The following is a 13851-nucleotide window of genomic DNA, read 5'->3' as shown; positions in this document are numbered from 1 at the left end:
ATATCATGTTTTTTTTTTCTAAGACTAGACAGCCTTTATGCAAAAGACAGCCTTTATACAAAGTATGAAACAGATGTGTAGGTAAACAGGTATATATATATTTTCTCATAGCGGAACTGTATATTGGAGACTAGCATACTGGAAAGTGAAGTTACATTGTAGTAAGCATCTCTATTCCTGAATAAAATAAATCAATCAATTAAAATACCTTGACACTATGATACTGGATTTTCTATCTTAGCCTGTATCTGCAATGCCTTGGTACACTTAAATGGCAGAATGTTAAACTTGTAACTGTTGCTAAAGGACTATGGTGGGAAGGCATAATGGGTAGGGAATAAGGGGAGGGGAAGGAGGAAATCCCTATATTTACAAAACTGCATCATGGAAAATAATAGTAACAATTTTAAATCAAAGAATGAAAAAAAAAAAGAAGTGAAGTAGCTGGGACTGGTGCCCATATGGGATACTAGCACAGTAGGCCACAACTTTGCTTGCTGTTTCCACAGTGCCAGCCCCTCAGGGCATCTTTTATTATCATGTCTTTAGTGTCTTTTGCTAATATTGGTAGCCAAAAATACAGGAAAAAGAAACATTTACTATCTTAAGCAGTTTTTCAGTGTACAGTTCGGTAGTAAATTGTTGTAAAGCAATCCTTGAAATTTTTCATCTTGCAGATTTGAAATTCTAAAACCATTAATCAACTCTTCTTTACTCTCCCTCCCAAATCTCTGTTAAGTACAAATCTACTATTCATCTTAAAGAAACTTTCTACTTTAATTATTTCTATAATAGTATAATCATATAGTGTTTTGCTTTCTCTAAATTATTTCATTTAACGTATTAGCCTCAATGTTGTATCATATAACGGTATCCCTTACTTTTAGAGTTGAATAATATTCCATTATGTGTATATACCTTTATTACCACATTTCAAAATCTACCTTGTTCTGCTTTGAGCATTTTGCTGTTTATACTATATGTTGTTTTCCCTTATTTTATACTCTTCATAAATCTTCTAATAACTTTTTGTCCTGGGAAATGAAATTTTAACCTAGGAGCAGTAGCCTCAGCATTTTATTGCAATAATAAGTTTGTATGCTATAAGTACATTTTTCATTTAGAATATTAGAACTGTACTATAATTGACTCTGTTAGAGCCATCAAATACTTTCCTCTTGGAGGTACAAATAAATTAGACTGCATAAGTGGAAGATGTAAGTTTGGTGACTAATGCAAGAAATACAAGAAATTTGGAAGTAGCAGAAAATATTACCATCTAAGTGTTCTATTGTCTATTCTGCTAAATATGTGGATTTGTTCCTAAAGATATTTCTGCTGGTTAAAAATAGAAACTGGTAGCAGGTATTATTCCTCAAAGGTTGCCTCACTGTTCTTAAACCTCAACACATTTGTGTAATTTTGTATTAAGTTGTTTTCTTTTTTTATTATTATTATTTATATTGGAAAGTCAGGTGTACAAAGAGGAGGACAGAGAGGAAGATCTTCTGTCCATTGATTCACTTTCCCATAGGCCACAACTGCCAGGGCTACACTGATCCGAAGCGAGGAGCCAGGAGTCTATTCTGGGTCTTCCACATGGGTGCAAGGTCCCAAGGCTTAGGGTCATCTTGACTGCTTTCCCAGGCCACTGCAGGGAGCTGGATGGGAAGTGGAGCTGCTGGGATTAGAACTGGTGCCCATATGAGATTCCAGTGCGTTCAAGGCAAGGACTTTAGCTGCTAGACTACTGTGCGGGGCCCTAAGTTGTTTCCTTTTTTTCTTTTTTTTTTTTTTAAGATTTATTTATTTTTATTACAAAATCCGATATACAGAGAGGAGGAGAGACAGAGAGGAAGATCTTCCGTCCCATGATTCACTCCCCAAGTAACCACAAAGGCCGATGCTGCACTGATCCAAAGCCGGGACCAGGAACCTCTTTCCTGGTCTTCCACATGGGTGCAGGGTCCCAAGGCTTTGGGCCGTCATCGACTGCTTTCCCAGGTCGCAAACAGGGAGCTGGATGAAGTGGAGCTGCCGGGATTAGAACCAGCACCCATATGGGATCCCAGAATGTTCAAGGTGAGGACTTTAGCCACTAGGCAACACCTCCGGGGCCCCTAAGTTGTTTCTTTATCTTTAAAAATAACATCATTCTAAGTATTGTTAACTTCTGAGAGCAGTAAAGAACAAAATGAGCACCTATTTTTATCTACAAAATGTACATAAGTTTCACAGTTTAATGACAAAAAACTAAGAAAGAATTATTTAAAAACACTTCGTAACATTTATATAGGCTACATTGGAATTTATGATATAATTACTGTCTGAATCAACAGCAGGATAAAGAAAAATACCAGTCTGTATAGAAGCAGCTTCTCCAAACTCATTGCTTCACTGGGTAAATCATCTTTTTTTTTTTTTTCCCTCAAGATTTATTTATGTTTGTATTTCAAAGAGAATGAGGAAAAAATCTTTCATCCACTGGCTCACTCCCCAAATGTTTGTAACACCCAGGGCTCAGGTAAGCTGAAGCCAGGAGACAGGCACTTAATGTTGGTCTACCACACGGCCCCAGGTATTTTGACCATCTTCTGCTGCCTTCCCAGAGTAAGTTAGCAGGAAGGGGAATGGAAAGAAGAGCAGTCAGGACTCAGACTGGCACCACAGTACCAAATGCTAACACCAGATGTAGTGGCTTAACCCTTTGCACTACTATACTTGCCCCAGTAAGTCACTTTAAAGAAAAGATTTGGAAGAGTTACAGAGAGGGAGACACAGGGATAAAAGAGAGAGAGATCTGCCCACTGGTTCTCTCTCCAAATGGCCAGAACGACCAGGTCTGAGCCAGGATGAAGCCAGCAGCCTCATCCGGACTCTCACTTAGATGGCGGGGACTCAAGTCCTTGGACCATCTTCCGCTACTTTTCCCAGGTCATTGGCAAGGATCTAGATCAAAAGTGGCATGTCTGGGGCGTGAATTGATACCTGTGTGGAATGCCTGGGTCATGAACAGTGGCTTTACACACAACATCATAATGCCAACCCCAACTCCCAATAAATCTTTATAATTCTTCAGTAATATGGGCCTGCTCATTTTCTCTATGTAAGTAATAAATGAATAAAGTTTCCTTTGAAAGCAATTCTGTGAGTCAAGTTAGTTGTTTTCAAGCTCTGCCTTGGCCTACTACCACCGAATACAATAGAAATATGGTCTAAGTGCTATTGTCTGATACCATTTGAATCTAATTGTCAGGTTACTAGGAGAACCCCAACTGGGAAAGCATTACATGTGTACACAATTGTCCTTTGGTATCTGCTGAGGATTGGCTCCAGGATACCCCCATGGATACCAAAAACTGCAGTGACTCAGGTCCCTTACAAATAATAACAATGTATTTGCATACAATCTACACAGGGTCTCTGGTATATTTTAAAGCCCCTCTTGATTTCTTACAATAGCTAATGCAGTGCTAAGCCTGTGTAAGTAGTTGTTATACTCTTGATTAGTGAATGACAAGGAGAAAAGTCTATACATGTTTAGTTCCTGTATAAATTTTTACATTTTAATATGAGTGCTTAAACACTCATATTTGAAAAAATGGAAGTAAAAAGCTCATTTTCATTCAGAACCTTTTGGAATCTATGCGTAAGAAACTACGTCAGGCCACTGCAGTGGCTCAATAGGCTAATGCTCTGCCTGTAGTGCCAGCATCCCTTATGGGTGCTAGTTCTAGTTTCAGCTGCTCCACTTCTGATCCAGCTCCCTGTTAATAACTGGGAAAGCAGTAGAGGATGGCTCAAGTCCTGGGCCGCTGTAGCCATGAGGGAGACCTGGAAGACGCTCTTGACTCCTGGCTTCAGCCCTGTCCGTTGCAGCCACTTGGGAGGAATGAATCAGCAGATGGTCGATCTCTCTCTTTCTCTTTCATTTTCTCTGTAAATGTGTCTTTCAAATAAGACATAAATCTCTTAAAAAAAAAAAAAAAAGTTCACAGAAAGAAAGGGATGTACTGTGAAAAAACTATTCCTGGCCAGCACTGTGGCACAGTTGGTTATGCTACCTCCTAGTGCTCTGGCATCTCAAGTCAGGTAACTATTTCAAGTGCTGATTGCTCCTCTTCCTATCGAGCTCTCTGCTGATGCACCTGGGAAAGCAACATAAGATAGTTTCATCCCCTGTGTCTTCATGGGAAACCCAGAAGGAGCTCCTGGCTCCTGCTTCCTATCTCCAGTCTTCAGCCTGCCTAGCCCCGGCCACTGTGACCATTTGGGGAGCAAACCAGTTGGATGGGAAACATTTCTCTCTTCCTCTGCCTCTCCCCCTTTCTTTAACTCTGCCGTTTAAATAATATGCTTTTTTAAAATTGCTTTTTGAGTAAAAAAAAAAAACTATTCATAGACTTCAAAAGTATATTACACCAATGTTAAACTTAAATGCAGTTTATCCAGGAACATTTTGAAGTACCTTTGTACTTTGAAATCACAGTTTGAATGCAAAGATATGGAAAGCTGACTACACACAGACACAGAGTAGCGCCTCCCGTATTATCTGCAGTAAATCCTTGAGATTCTAGGCAGTACCAAGTACTGTGCATGTAGTTTTTTTTTTTCCTGTACATGAACACTACAAATCTAAAACCAGGGTTGTGGCATAGTTGCTAAAGCCACCACTTAGTTGTGGTGGCATCCCATAGGGTATTGGTTCAAGTCTTACCCACTCTACTTCCAGTCCAGCTCCTTGCTAGTGAACTGAAAAAGGCAGCAGAAAATGACCAGAGTTATTTGGGCACTTGCTACCCAGTGAGAGGATTGGATGGGACTCCTGGCTCCTTGTTCAGCCCTTATCATGTAGCCTCTTGGGGAATGAACCAACACATGGAAGACTGATGCCTCCCTCTCTGTAACTCTGCCTTTCAAATAAATAAATAAATCTTCAAAAGTAAACACAAATATAATCCCTTTTCTACCTTAACCAAGCACTTAGTCTGCATTATGGCTTTAACTTGCAGTTAAGACTGCTATAGCAAAATAACATCAATGTTTCTTTCCTCCTTCTTGATGAATTCTTAGCAACCTCAGCGCACAGTATTTTCCCTTAAGAACTCACATTTTCACGTAAGGGAAGCATTTTCCGGCTCTCCAGTATAGCTACATCAGTGCTCTTGCTCTTCACGTCCATTCAATAAAATAAGGGCTTTATGGTTTTTTTTCATAGCAGAAGCTACGAAGTGACTAATGGCATAATAGCTTAGATAGACACTGTAAGTACACTTGGTAAAGGATGTCTCACATTCTGTGTAAGACCAAGCAGAAACAAAAGAAGAGGTTACCATTATGCTACTCAAAATGGCACAGAGTTTAAAACATATGGATTGCCTGTTTCTGAAATCTTCCAGTTAATTCTTTTGAATAATGGGTGATAGGTAATCAAAACTGGAAAATAAAACCATGGGTAAGCAGGAACTACATTTGCAGATATACACAGTATGTGTACATATGAGATTGTAAGTGACTTGAACCTGAGCTAAGGCCTTTTTGTTGAGAGAGAAGAGAGAGTGTGTGTGTGTGTGTGTGTGTGTGTGTATTTTACTGGTCATCTTTGACTTCTTTCCTATATGTCACTACCCTCACTGTACATGACCTACAGGCTTCAGGCAGCCTGGATTTTATCAAGTCTTTAAGAACATTTTAAAAATATAACTTGCTGGACTTTCATTCATTCTTAGATTTTTTTAGCTCACCTGTGTATAATCAGAGACATTTTAAAAATTTGAGTGATGTGCCTTCAGCTAGTAGTCTTCTGAATGCTTTGAAAGGAATTGTTTCGGAACGGAGACTCTGGGTAAACAATTTGTCTTGGAACAGAGCCTCGAGTATAGCAGCCTTCCAGCCACAAGTGGTCAGCTCTGAGCATCAGTCACTGTGTTCTAAAGGGAGAGGTCAGCGAAGCAAGCTTCTGTGTAGCATCAATTAAACTGAAGAACAAATTCTGCCAGGAGTGAACAGTTATTATTTGTAAAATCACAGATCCTCAGCTAACTTTATAGGGTAATTTGTAAAGTTTTATTTTGCTTACTGAAAGTTCACCTTTAGCCCAAGTTCAATATTTTTTGCCTTCTCTAGAACATTACCTTGAGCGTGTAATTGTTTGTAGTAGGCACTGTTTTGCTTATTTGAAGATTTGTTTTTTTGTTTATTCTCTGTTACAATATTAGTGGATAACCAACAGCTATTGAGAACTTCTGAAGGTACTGGAGATTTTGTTATTGCCTGATATATCTGTCAGTCATTTTGATTATATAGTGATGTTCATAAATAAGACACAAGTTTTGCATGACTTGCCCTGTTTCCATTTAATTTACTTTCAAGTATTTGACATATACCAGCTGCAGCTTCAAAACTTGAAGAGACTGGTATACAGTTTTTAACTTTGGAAGAGAGCTGGCTTCGTTGCAGAGTTCTAGAACTAGTTCTTCATTTGTTTATTTTAAAAAGATTTATTTATTTGAAAAGCAGAGTGTCATATATAGCGAGAGAAAGTAGATTATCCCATCTGCTAGATCACTCCCAGAATGGCTACAACTTCCAGGGCTGGGCTAAGCCAAACCAGTTTCCTGGAACTCCGTCCAAATCTCTGCCATAATGTAACAGAAAACCATCATCCGCTGCTTTCCTGTTGCATTAGCAGGGATCTGGGTGGGAAGCAGAGAAGCTGGGACTCAAGCCTATCCTAACATTGCAAGTGGTAGCTTAACTTGCTGCACCACATTGCAAGCAGCCTAGTTCTTTGAAAATTATATACTTGAAAAAATAGGATGGTGTGCACAGATATGGTGTTCCCTAGGTTGGTCTCTACGCATTGAAGTTGTAAAGCATGAAGCTCTAACAATGAAATCAGACATATATTGTTGTGTTTGAATCCTGGAAGATCAAAATTAGTCTTTAAAAATATAACAACCCAGGAAGACAACGTACAAAACCATGGTTTAAATGCTTTCCTTGCTGTTTATTAAATGCATAATCTTAGAGAAGTCAGCTAACCTCTCAGAGAACTGCTTCCTCTCTTAATGGAGGAGTTGCTTCACCCCCAATAGGTTCTCAGTACATGTCCAGTGACATCAAACCTGTTTGGATTCTTAGCTATTGCTTCACATATCTGCCTTTGCTAAAGTTATCCTTTCAAGGTTTCCCATCTGATTAATTGATATTCAGATGCCAAGAGACCTTCCTGTCTACACCTCAACCCCAGCTGGGCTTTCCTCTTTTCTTTCCCAGCATCAGACATTCGTGTTGCCTTTCCGGAGACCCTTCCTTCTGCCTCAATATCTCACTTATTCCTCTTTCACATGGTAAACTTCACTATAGTTTTCATTCTTTAACTAAAATATAGTTTTCTTTTTCAAACAAAATCTGATTCCACCTGTAGATTCCATTGTTCTCAGCTCTGTGTGCCCCAGTTATTCTGTAAGTCACTTGTGACATGATTTACTGCTGTCAACCATTTTCATGGTACTCTGCTTAGTACACCAGAAATTCATTATGGATGGAGTCTTTCTGTCCGGGTTACCTGGCACATGGTAACTGCTTATTAGATGTCTGTTGAATTGAATTCATTGGCATATTTAATTATAGCAATACATGTACTTAGTATCTCAGAAGTTTCTTCTTGGGTAAAACAAGTAAGTAAAGTAAAGCATTGTTAGAATTTTATTTTGCTTGCCTTATCAGCCAGCGGTTTGCTGGAATAATGCATAGTAATGAATCCAGAACTAGTTTCCTCTTCAGCTCTTTGAAGATTTGATAAGCTCTAAGGAATCTCCTCTGTATAGAATACTTCTGAGACTTACATCCTTTCTGATTCACAGGCTGAGAATTCCACTCTTGCTTAACTTGATAGTAAGATAAAGATTATTGTACCCGATATCCAGGTTCTTTTCTGAAGGTAGAAAGATGGCTTAATTAAACATGCAAGTTGAATTGAAACCTGCAAAGAAAAGTGACCAGATGTCCCTATGGACAATGGATAAAAATGTCATGTTTGAGAATCAGAGGCATCTCCAGCAGCTTTTCTTTGAGCTTGAGTTGTAGAAAATTATGGCAAAATTCAAGGAGGCTTAATTCAGCCAGTACTCAAGAGTATAAACTTTCAGCAGAAACAGTGGACTGAGGAAAAAAGGAGTAACAATTGCCGTTTTCATTTTTGCACAGGCGACATCTCAACTTAATACAGTGGTCTTCCCTTCTGATTCTATTTTTGTCTATCGTGGCCTTGACCACTGGGACCAAAACTCACCATAACCCAGCAGGCCATGGATTTCATCATGACGCCTTCTTCAGCCCATCCAATTCCTGCCTTCATTTCATAAGTGAGTGTCCCGGAAAAGACAATTGCACAGCCAAGGAATGGATTTCTCCTGAGCCTAAGTGGAATGCCACAGTTGGAGTGTTCACTAACTTTCATCTTGGCTTAGGCCACATTCTTATTATAGTGCAATGTTTTGTGTCTTCATTGGCCAACATTTATAATGAAAAGATATTGAAAGAGGGGAACCAGCTCACTGAAAGCATCTTTGTGCAGAACAGCAAACTCTATTTCTTTGGCGTTCTTTTTAACACACTGACCCTGGCCATTCAAAGCAGTAACCGGGATCAGATTAAGAACTGTGGATTTTTTTATGGCCACAATGCGTTTTCAGTAGCCCTTATTTTTGTTACTGCATTCCAGGGCCTCTCAGTGGCTTTCATTCTGAAGTTCCTGGATAACATGTTCCATGTCTTGATGGCTCAGGTCACCACTGTCATCATCACCACAGTGTCTGTCCTGGTCTTTGACTTCAGGCCCTCTCTGGAATTTTTCTTGGAAGCCCCAACAGTCCTTCTCTCCATATTTATTTATAATGCCAGCAAGCCTCAGGGTCTGGAATGTGCACCTAGACAAGAAAGGATCCGAGATCTAAGTGGCAGCCTTTGGGAGCGTTCCAGTGGGGTAAGTGTGTAAGGATGTTGCTTTTGGCTTGTTTTTTCACAAATTCAAAGCATGGCTATTTAATTAAAAGAAAAACCAGTGCTGTTTTCATCAAGCAATGTATTGGATCTCTGTAGCTCAAAAGTCAATGAGCAGTCAGCATTGTACTCTGGAGTTTCTAAGAACTCATGATAAATTCTGTTAGAGATAAAGAAGTGCAAATCACAGCCTTGAGGACTTTGTATGTTAATATGTATCACAGAGAATTGCAGTATCAGAGACGTGGGCAGTGACTCACAGGTAATCTTGTCTAGTTTCCTATCTTTGTAAATGAAAAATTGGCTGACTGGCTAGTAGGACATAAGTAAAGGACTGAAACTGTAACCAAGGTCTGACACCTGGTCCTTTGCTCTTCTTCACAGTCGTTGCAGAAATAAACTTCATGCATATGAGTAGTTGATGTTTCAAATCAGAAACTCCAGCTCCTTAATCTTTTATATAGTATTCATAAACTACATTGTGCAAGAATGGCAGGGTTTGTGTATTTCACTAAGAAAGTAACTTCCAAAAAGATCTCTGGAAAGGAAAAGATGTAGAATTAATCTCAGTTACTTACAATTGTTTTGGAAGTATCTGTCAGTTATTTTATTAGCAGTGACCTTGTGGAGACTCAGTATAGGATTTAAATATGTACTAAAGGATGAAATAAGCAACCCTTGCTATTTACAGTGTTCATGAACACAAAAGTAGTGAAATATTTCACAGAGTGAACATTTCATTCTGGGAAAGCCTATTGCTTTTTTGAGTGTTCTTGGAAATGTGGTGTAATGCCTCTGAAATGGCGATAAAACAGATTCTAAAGATAAAAAGCTAGAAACTTAAGTTTCAAATGTAATGATACATGCCCGAGCATACATTCAAATGTACTGTATTCTTTTGTTATAGAGTAATAGGTGAACTCTAGTTAGTTTCTCCCCAAGACCAGAAGATGTTGCTCTCTGCCTTTTTGCTATGAACTGACACTCAAAGACTGACTTGAAAGCATCTTTGAATGACGTCATTGTGCTCTTAAAAGAACAAAGAACTTATTTAATCTGATCACACATATTAATCATTTAATGAAATAAGAATTGTTACTGAATGAATAAGACTACTATATTTTGTGAGACTTTCCCTTAGTGATCATCAAAAATGCTACCTCTCTAGTTTTGTTTGAGTTAATTACTGATTTCATATTTTCTTTTAGGATGGAGAGGAACTGGAAAGACTTACCAAACCCAAGAGTGATGAGTCAGATGAAGATACTTTCTAATTGGTGCCAAATAGTTGGCATTTCTCACAAACCTTATTTTCACATTTCAGCATTTCTGATATTTTACTTTTCACTTTGAAAAGCCAAGAACATGTCTATGATGCAATATTATTTGCATGTGTACAACCACTTAAAAGCTAAAAAGTTATAAGAAATTAACACAGGAGTAATAATATACAACTACATGTAATAGCCTGGTACTTGATAAGTCGGCAGCATATATTTGCACATTTTCCTTGTCCTCAAGTGTTCCAAAAAACTTGTAACAATCATGTTAGTTTTATCCTGTAAGTAGACAATAGAGATCAGTTTTTCAGATATTCATGATTGTCTATGTCTATCCTGGGTGCCTCAGTCTTCCCATTTTTATTATAAATATCTAGGTTTTTCCTCAAATGTGGAGGTCCTAAAGGTTGTCATTTTGCAGTTCAAAAGCAAAGGGACTCTTCCTGAAAATTTGGATTAAAGAAAGTAAAAATTCAGGTACCCCACATGCTTGTGGTAAGGTCATCTGTGGCCAATTATTCAGACTGTTTCAGAATTTTAGTTTTTAGGCATTCATGGAAATATTTTTTAACTGTATTTTGGTGTTTTTCTAAGTAAGTAAGCTTCAGTTTAGGTGCAATTTAATTCCCAAGTCACCAGAGTTACAGTTTGTATTTTGATTCATGTAACTAAGCTATGGTGGGCCACTTCTCTTTCTCAGCTTGTGTGTCACAAAACCTTGGCTTCATACTTTTTGATGATCAGTCATTGAATTTATGATTGTTACATGTGTTTCTTTCCTATGCCATTCCCAGGTGTCAAGCTGTAGTCCAGAGCGCTGGCTTTAAGAGTCATACCATAGTGTCAATAAGAATTAGGCCGAAGAGTTCCATTTTAAAAGCACACTTTGCAAACAAATGTTGTTTCTTACTGAAATATGAATAGTATTAATTTCAAAATATAAAGGTCAGTAATGAAATTACTTAACTGTGATATTACACAATTGTAGGTGCCGAGTATTTTTCAGAGTTGGTTGTGTCAGCTTGTTAACACTAGTAGATAGAGAAGGCAGAGGTGGATAAAACTGAAAACAGGGTCCCTTATTCAGGGTCACACGGGCGCATGCTGATGCAACAGCTAACTTTAGCTGACTTGTATGTTCAGAGGACGGTACCATAAAATCTAAGCTACAAGGTGATATCCTGCTAGGGTATACACTTCTCTTTCCCCTAATTTTTTTTTGCAAATTTATAAAAGATAATGCTACACTGTAATCCTCCTGTGATGTGTACAGTATTAAAACTAGCAAGCATTGGTGGAAATTTTAGTTATTAAATTTAAATTTTATGTTACCATATGACGCATGATGTGAAGTACGTTTACTTTCAGAAGTGGAGGTGAATACTTAGCTTTATGTTTAAGATGTTGTCTAAGATGCCACTAACCCACTTTGAGTATCTAGGTTCAAGACCCAGGACTGGCTGTAGCTCCTGATTTCCATTTGCTGTTGATGTTGACCCTGAGAACCATTAGTGATGGTTTAAGTGACTGAATCCCTGTTACCCACATGGGAGACTTGCAGTGAGTTTCTGACTCTTAGTTCCAATACCATTTCGGCCTCAACTATTGTGGGTATTTGTGAAAAGAACCAGCAAATAGGATAGATGCTCATTCTCTTTTTGTTACTCAAATAGATAAATGTGTGTGCATGTGTGTGTGTGTGTACATGCATATGTATGTATGTATATCTGCACATAAATATGTATTTTAATAGAATAAAGCAAAAACCAAAACAACTTTTGAAACTTTCTGAGTAGATTTTGACATTTAAGAGTAAGAAGACTGTTCACCTTTAGAACATGTGAACAGGAAGATTATTTGACTTATGGCAGTCATTTAAAAGGTGAGGAAAAATTATAGGAGTAATTCCCTGTTGTCTATCTTACTAAGTGTATAGATTACAAAAATATCTTTAGAAAAATACTGCCAAAGAATACATTGAAAGTAGATTCAAGTAATACATTGAAATTGTTTTTCTTATTTAAAATTTTTTGCCAGCTTCTTTTTTGGAAAACATTTTTGCCCAAACTCAAGTTTGCTTGTGTTGTCTTACCACTAATGAAAGAGAGAGAGAAATAATATAGTAAGAAATGTATGGATGTCCTGGAACATTGCATGTGCAGAACTTTTTTGAGGAGTGTAACTTGAAGGTGAGAACAGTAGAAACCATTTCCAAGGTGCTCTTGGAATCATGGGATTGCATACATTAAGAGAGAAGAATTACCATGCAGAAAAAGAACTGCAGAACCAAACTACAGTAAGAGTTCTAAGGTGAAAGTTATTCTTTGTTTATAAAGAAGGCTGCCCTAACAAGAGATAACTTTATAACAGGAGAAAAGAACTTCCTGAAGAGTAGTTGTCTACCCCTGAAGTGGTTAGGAAGAGAGTCTGTTATCAGGATGTTTTAGAAGATACCAACTTCATTGATCTTGACACTGGATTAAATGATTTTCTGAAATCTCTCCCTATTTTTAGATTCTTTTCTAGACAGTTGTGATGGGCAGATAATGTATCATCGGTTTTTTGATTGCATTTGATTGGACCGCTAGTATGGTTTGCATTGAACAAGCTGGTCTAACTGGTATTCATCATAAGATAAATGGATTTCTGTTGAGGAATGTGCCTAATGCAGAAGGGAAGCCGGAATGTGGCTTTTGAGTCAAGAGGGAAATGTGTTGCTTAAAACCGGGAGCTCCATGGTTGGCCAGCTGCATAAATTTTCAAGACCTGCATGCAGAGGGGCCACTGAGGATAGAATTACAGTTCTCAACTCCAAGGCTTGTCTGTTTCTTGGCCTCTGAGTCCCTATGCAGAAATAGTGTTGCTTGTGACCTAGATAAGACTTTGTGGAGCTTCAGTGAAGCCATTTCCTCTTCTGTGTGGGCCCAGCAGCTTGAAATACAGCCCTGTCTTCCTGGGTTTTTTTTTTTCACCTTTAGCTATATCCTGATGGGACCCATGAAATCTTACCATTGCAGTGACAAGAAGCAGCAGAGAAAGTCAAACTCAGTAGAAAGATCATGATTCTGATCCTTTAAGGCTTAGAGCAGAGTCTTTAAAACTGTATAATGCCCCTTTGAAGGAAAAACAACTTTTTTCATAAATCTCAATGTAAACCTTTTTTCTACCTTACTATTACTTAAAAACATACATACATAATATGTAGTATAGGCTTATTTACTTAGACTTTATATGAAAAAAAATACAGCTTTACAAACTAAAATGCAATGCTGTAAAACCATTAAGTTTTTAATTCAAATGTGAATTTAGTAACAAAATATTTTCGTCAAAAAAACAGTAGGCACCCAACAGTGCAGCAAAACATCAGCCTTCATTTGCTATTTTAATTACTTTACACATCTTCATATCTTTGCCAAGATAAATCTAATGCTGCTGATAATACATTTGATCCTGTTGGGATTTACCAACTCATATCCCCAGCAATCCCATACTGATGTTGCATCCCACTGTCCTGAGTGCCTTGAGTGGGGGAGGTGGAGATAAGATATATTTATTTGAAAGAGTT

At 38.0% G+C, this 13851-nt stretch overlaps 1 protein-coding gene across 3 annotated transcripts in view; it reads left to right on the top strand.

Moving 5' to 3' along the window:
* SLC35A5 (solute carrier family 35 member A5) overlaps positions 1-12624 on the top strand; it is a 30802-nt gene extending 18178 nt beyond the window's left edge. For all 3 annotated transcript variants that reach the window (XM_040980486.1, XM_040980484.1, XM_040980485.1), the window contains exons 6-7: positions 8212-8989; positions 10215-12624. In XM_040980486.1, coding sequence (XP_040836420.1) covers positions 8212-8989; positions 10215-10280 — 844 coding nt within the window. In that variant the 3' untranslated portion in view covers positions 10281-12624. The remainder of the gene's footprint in view (positions 1-8211; positions 8990-10214) is intronic.
* Positions 12625-13851: the final 1227 nt, after the last annotated feature.

This window comes from Ochotona curzoniae, unplaced genomic scaffold (assembly GCF_017591425.1).
Source record: "Ochotona curzoniae isolate NIBS_2020 unplaced genomic scaffold, NIBS_Ocur_1.0 contig_3498, whole genome shotgun sequence".
In the NCBI taxonomy this organism is placed as follows: domain Eukaryota; kingdom Metazoa; phylum Chordata; class Mammalia; order Lagomorpha; family Ochotonidae; genus Ochotona; species Ochotona curzoniae.
The sequence above is the reverse complement of the archived record's forward strand: the minus strand, read 5'-3'. Positions and strand labels throughout refer to the sequence as shown.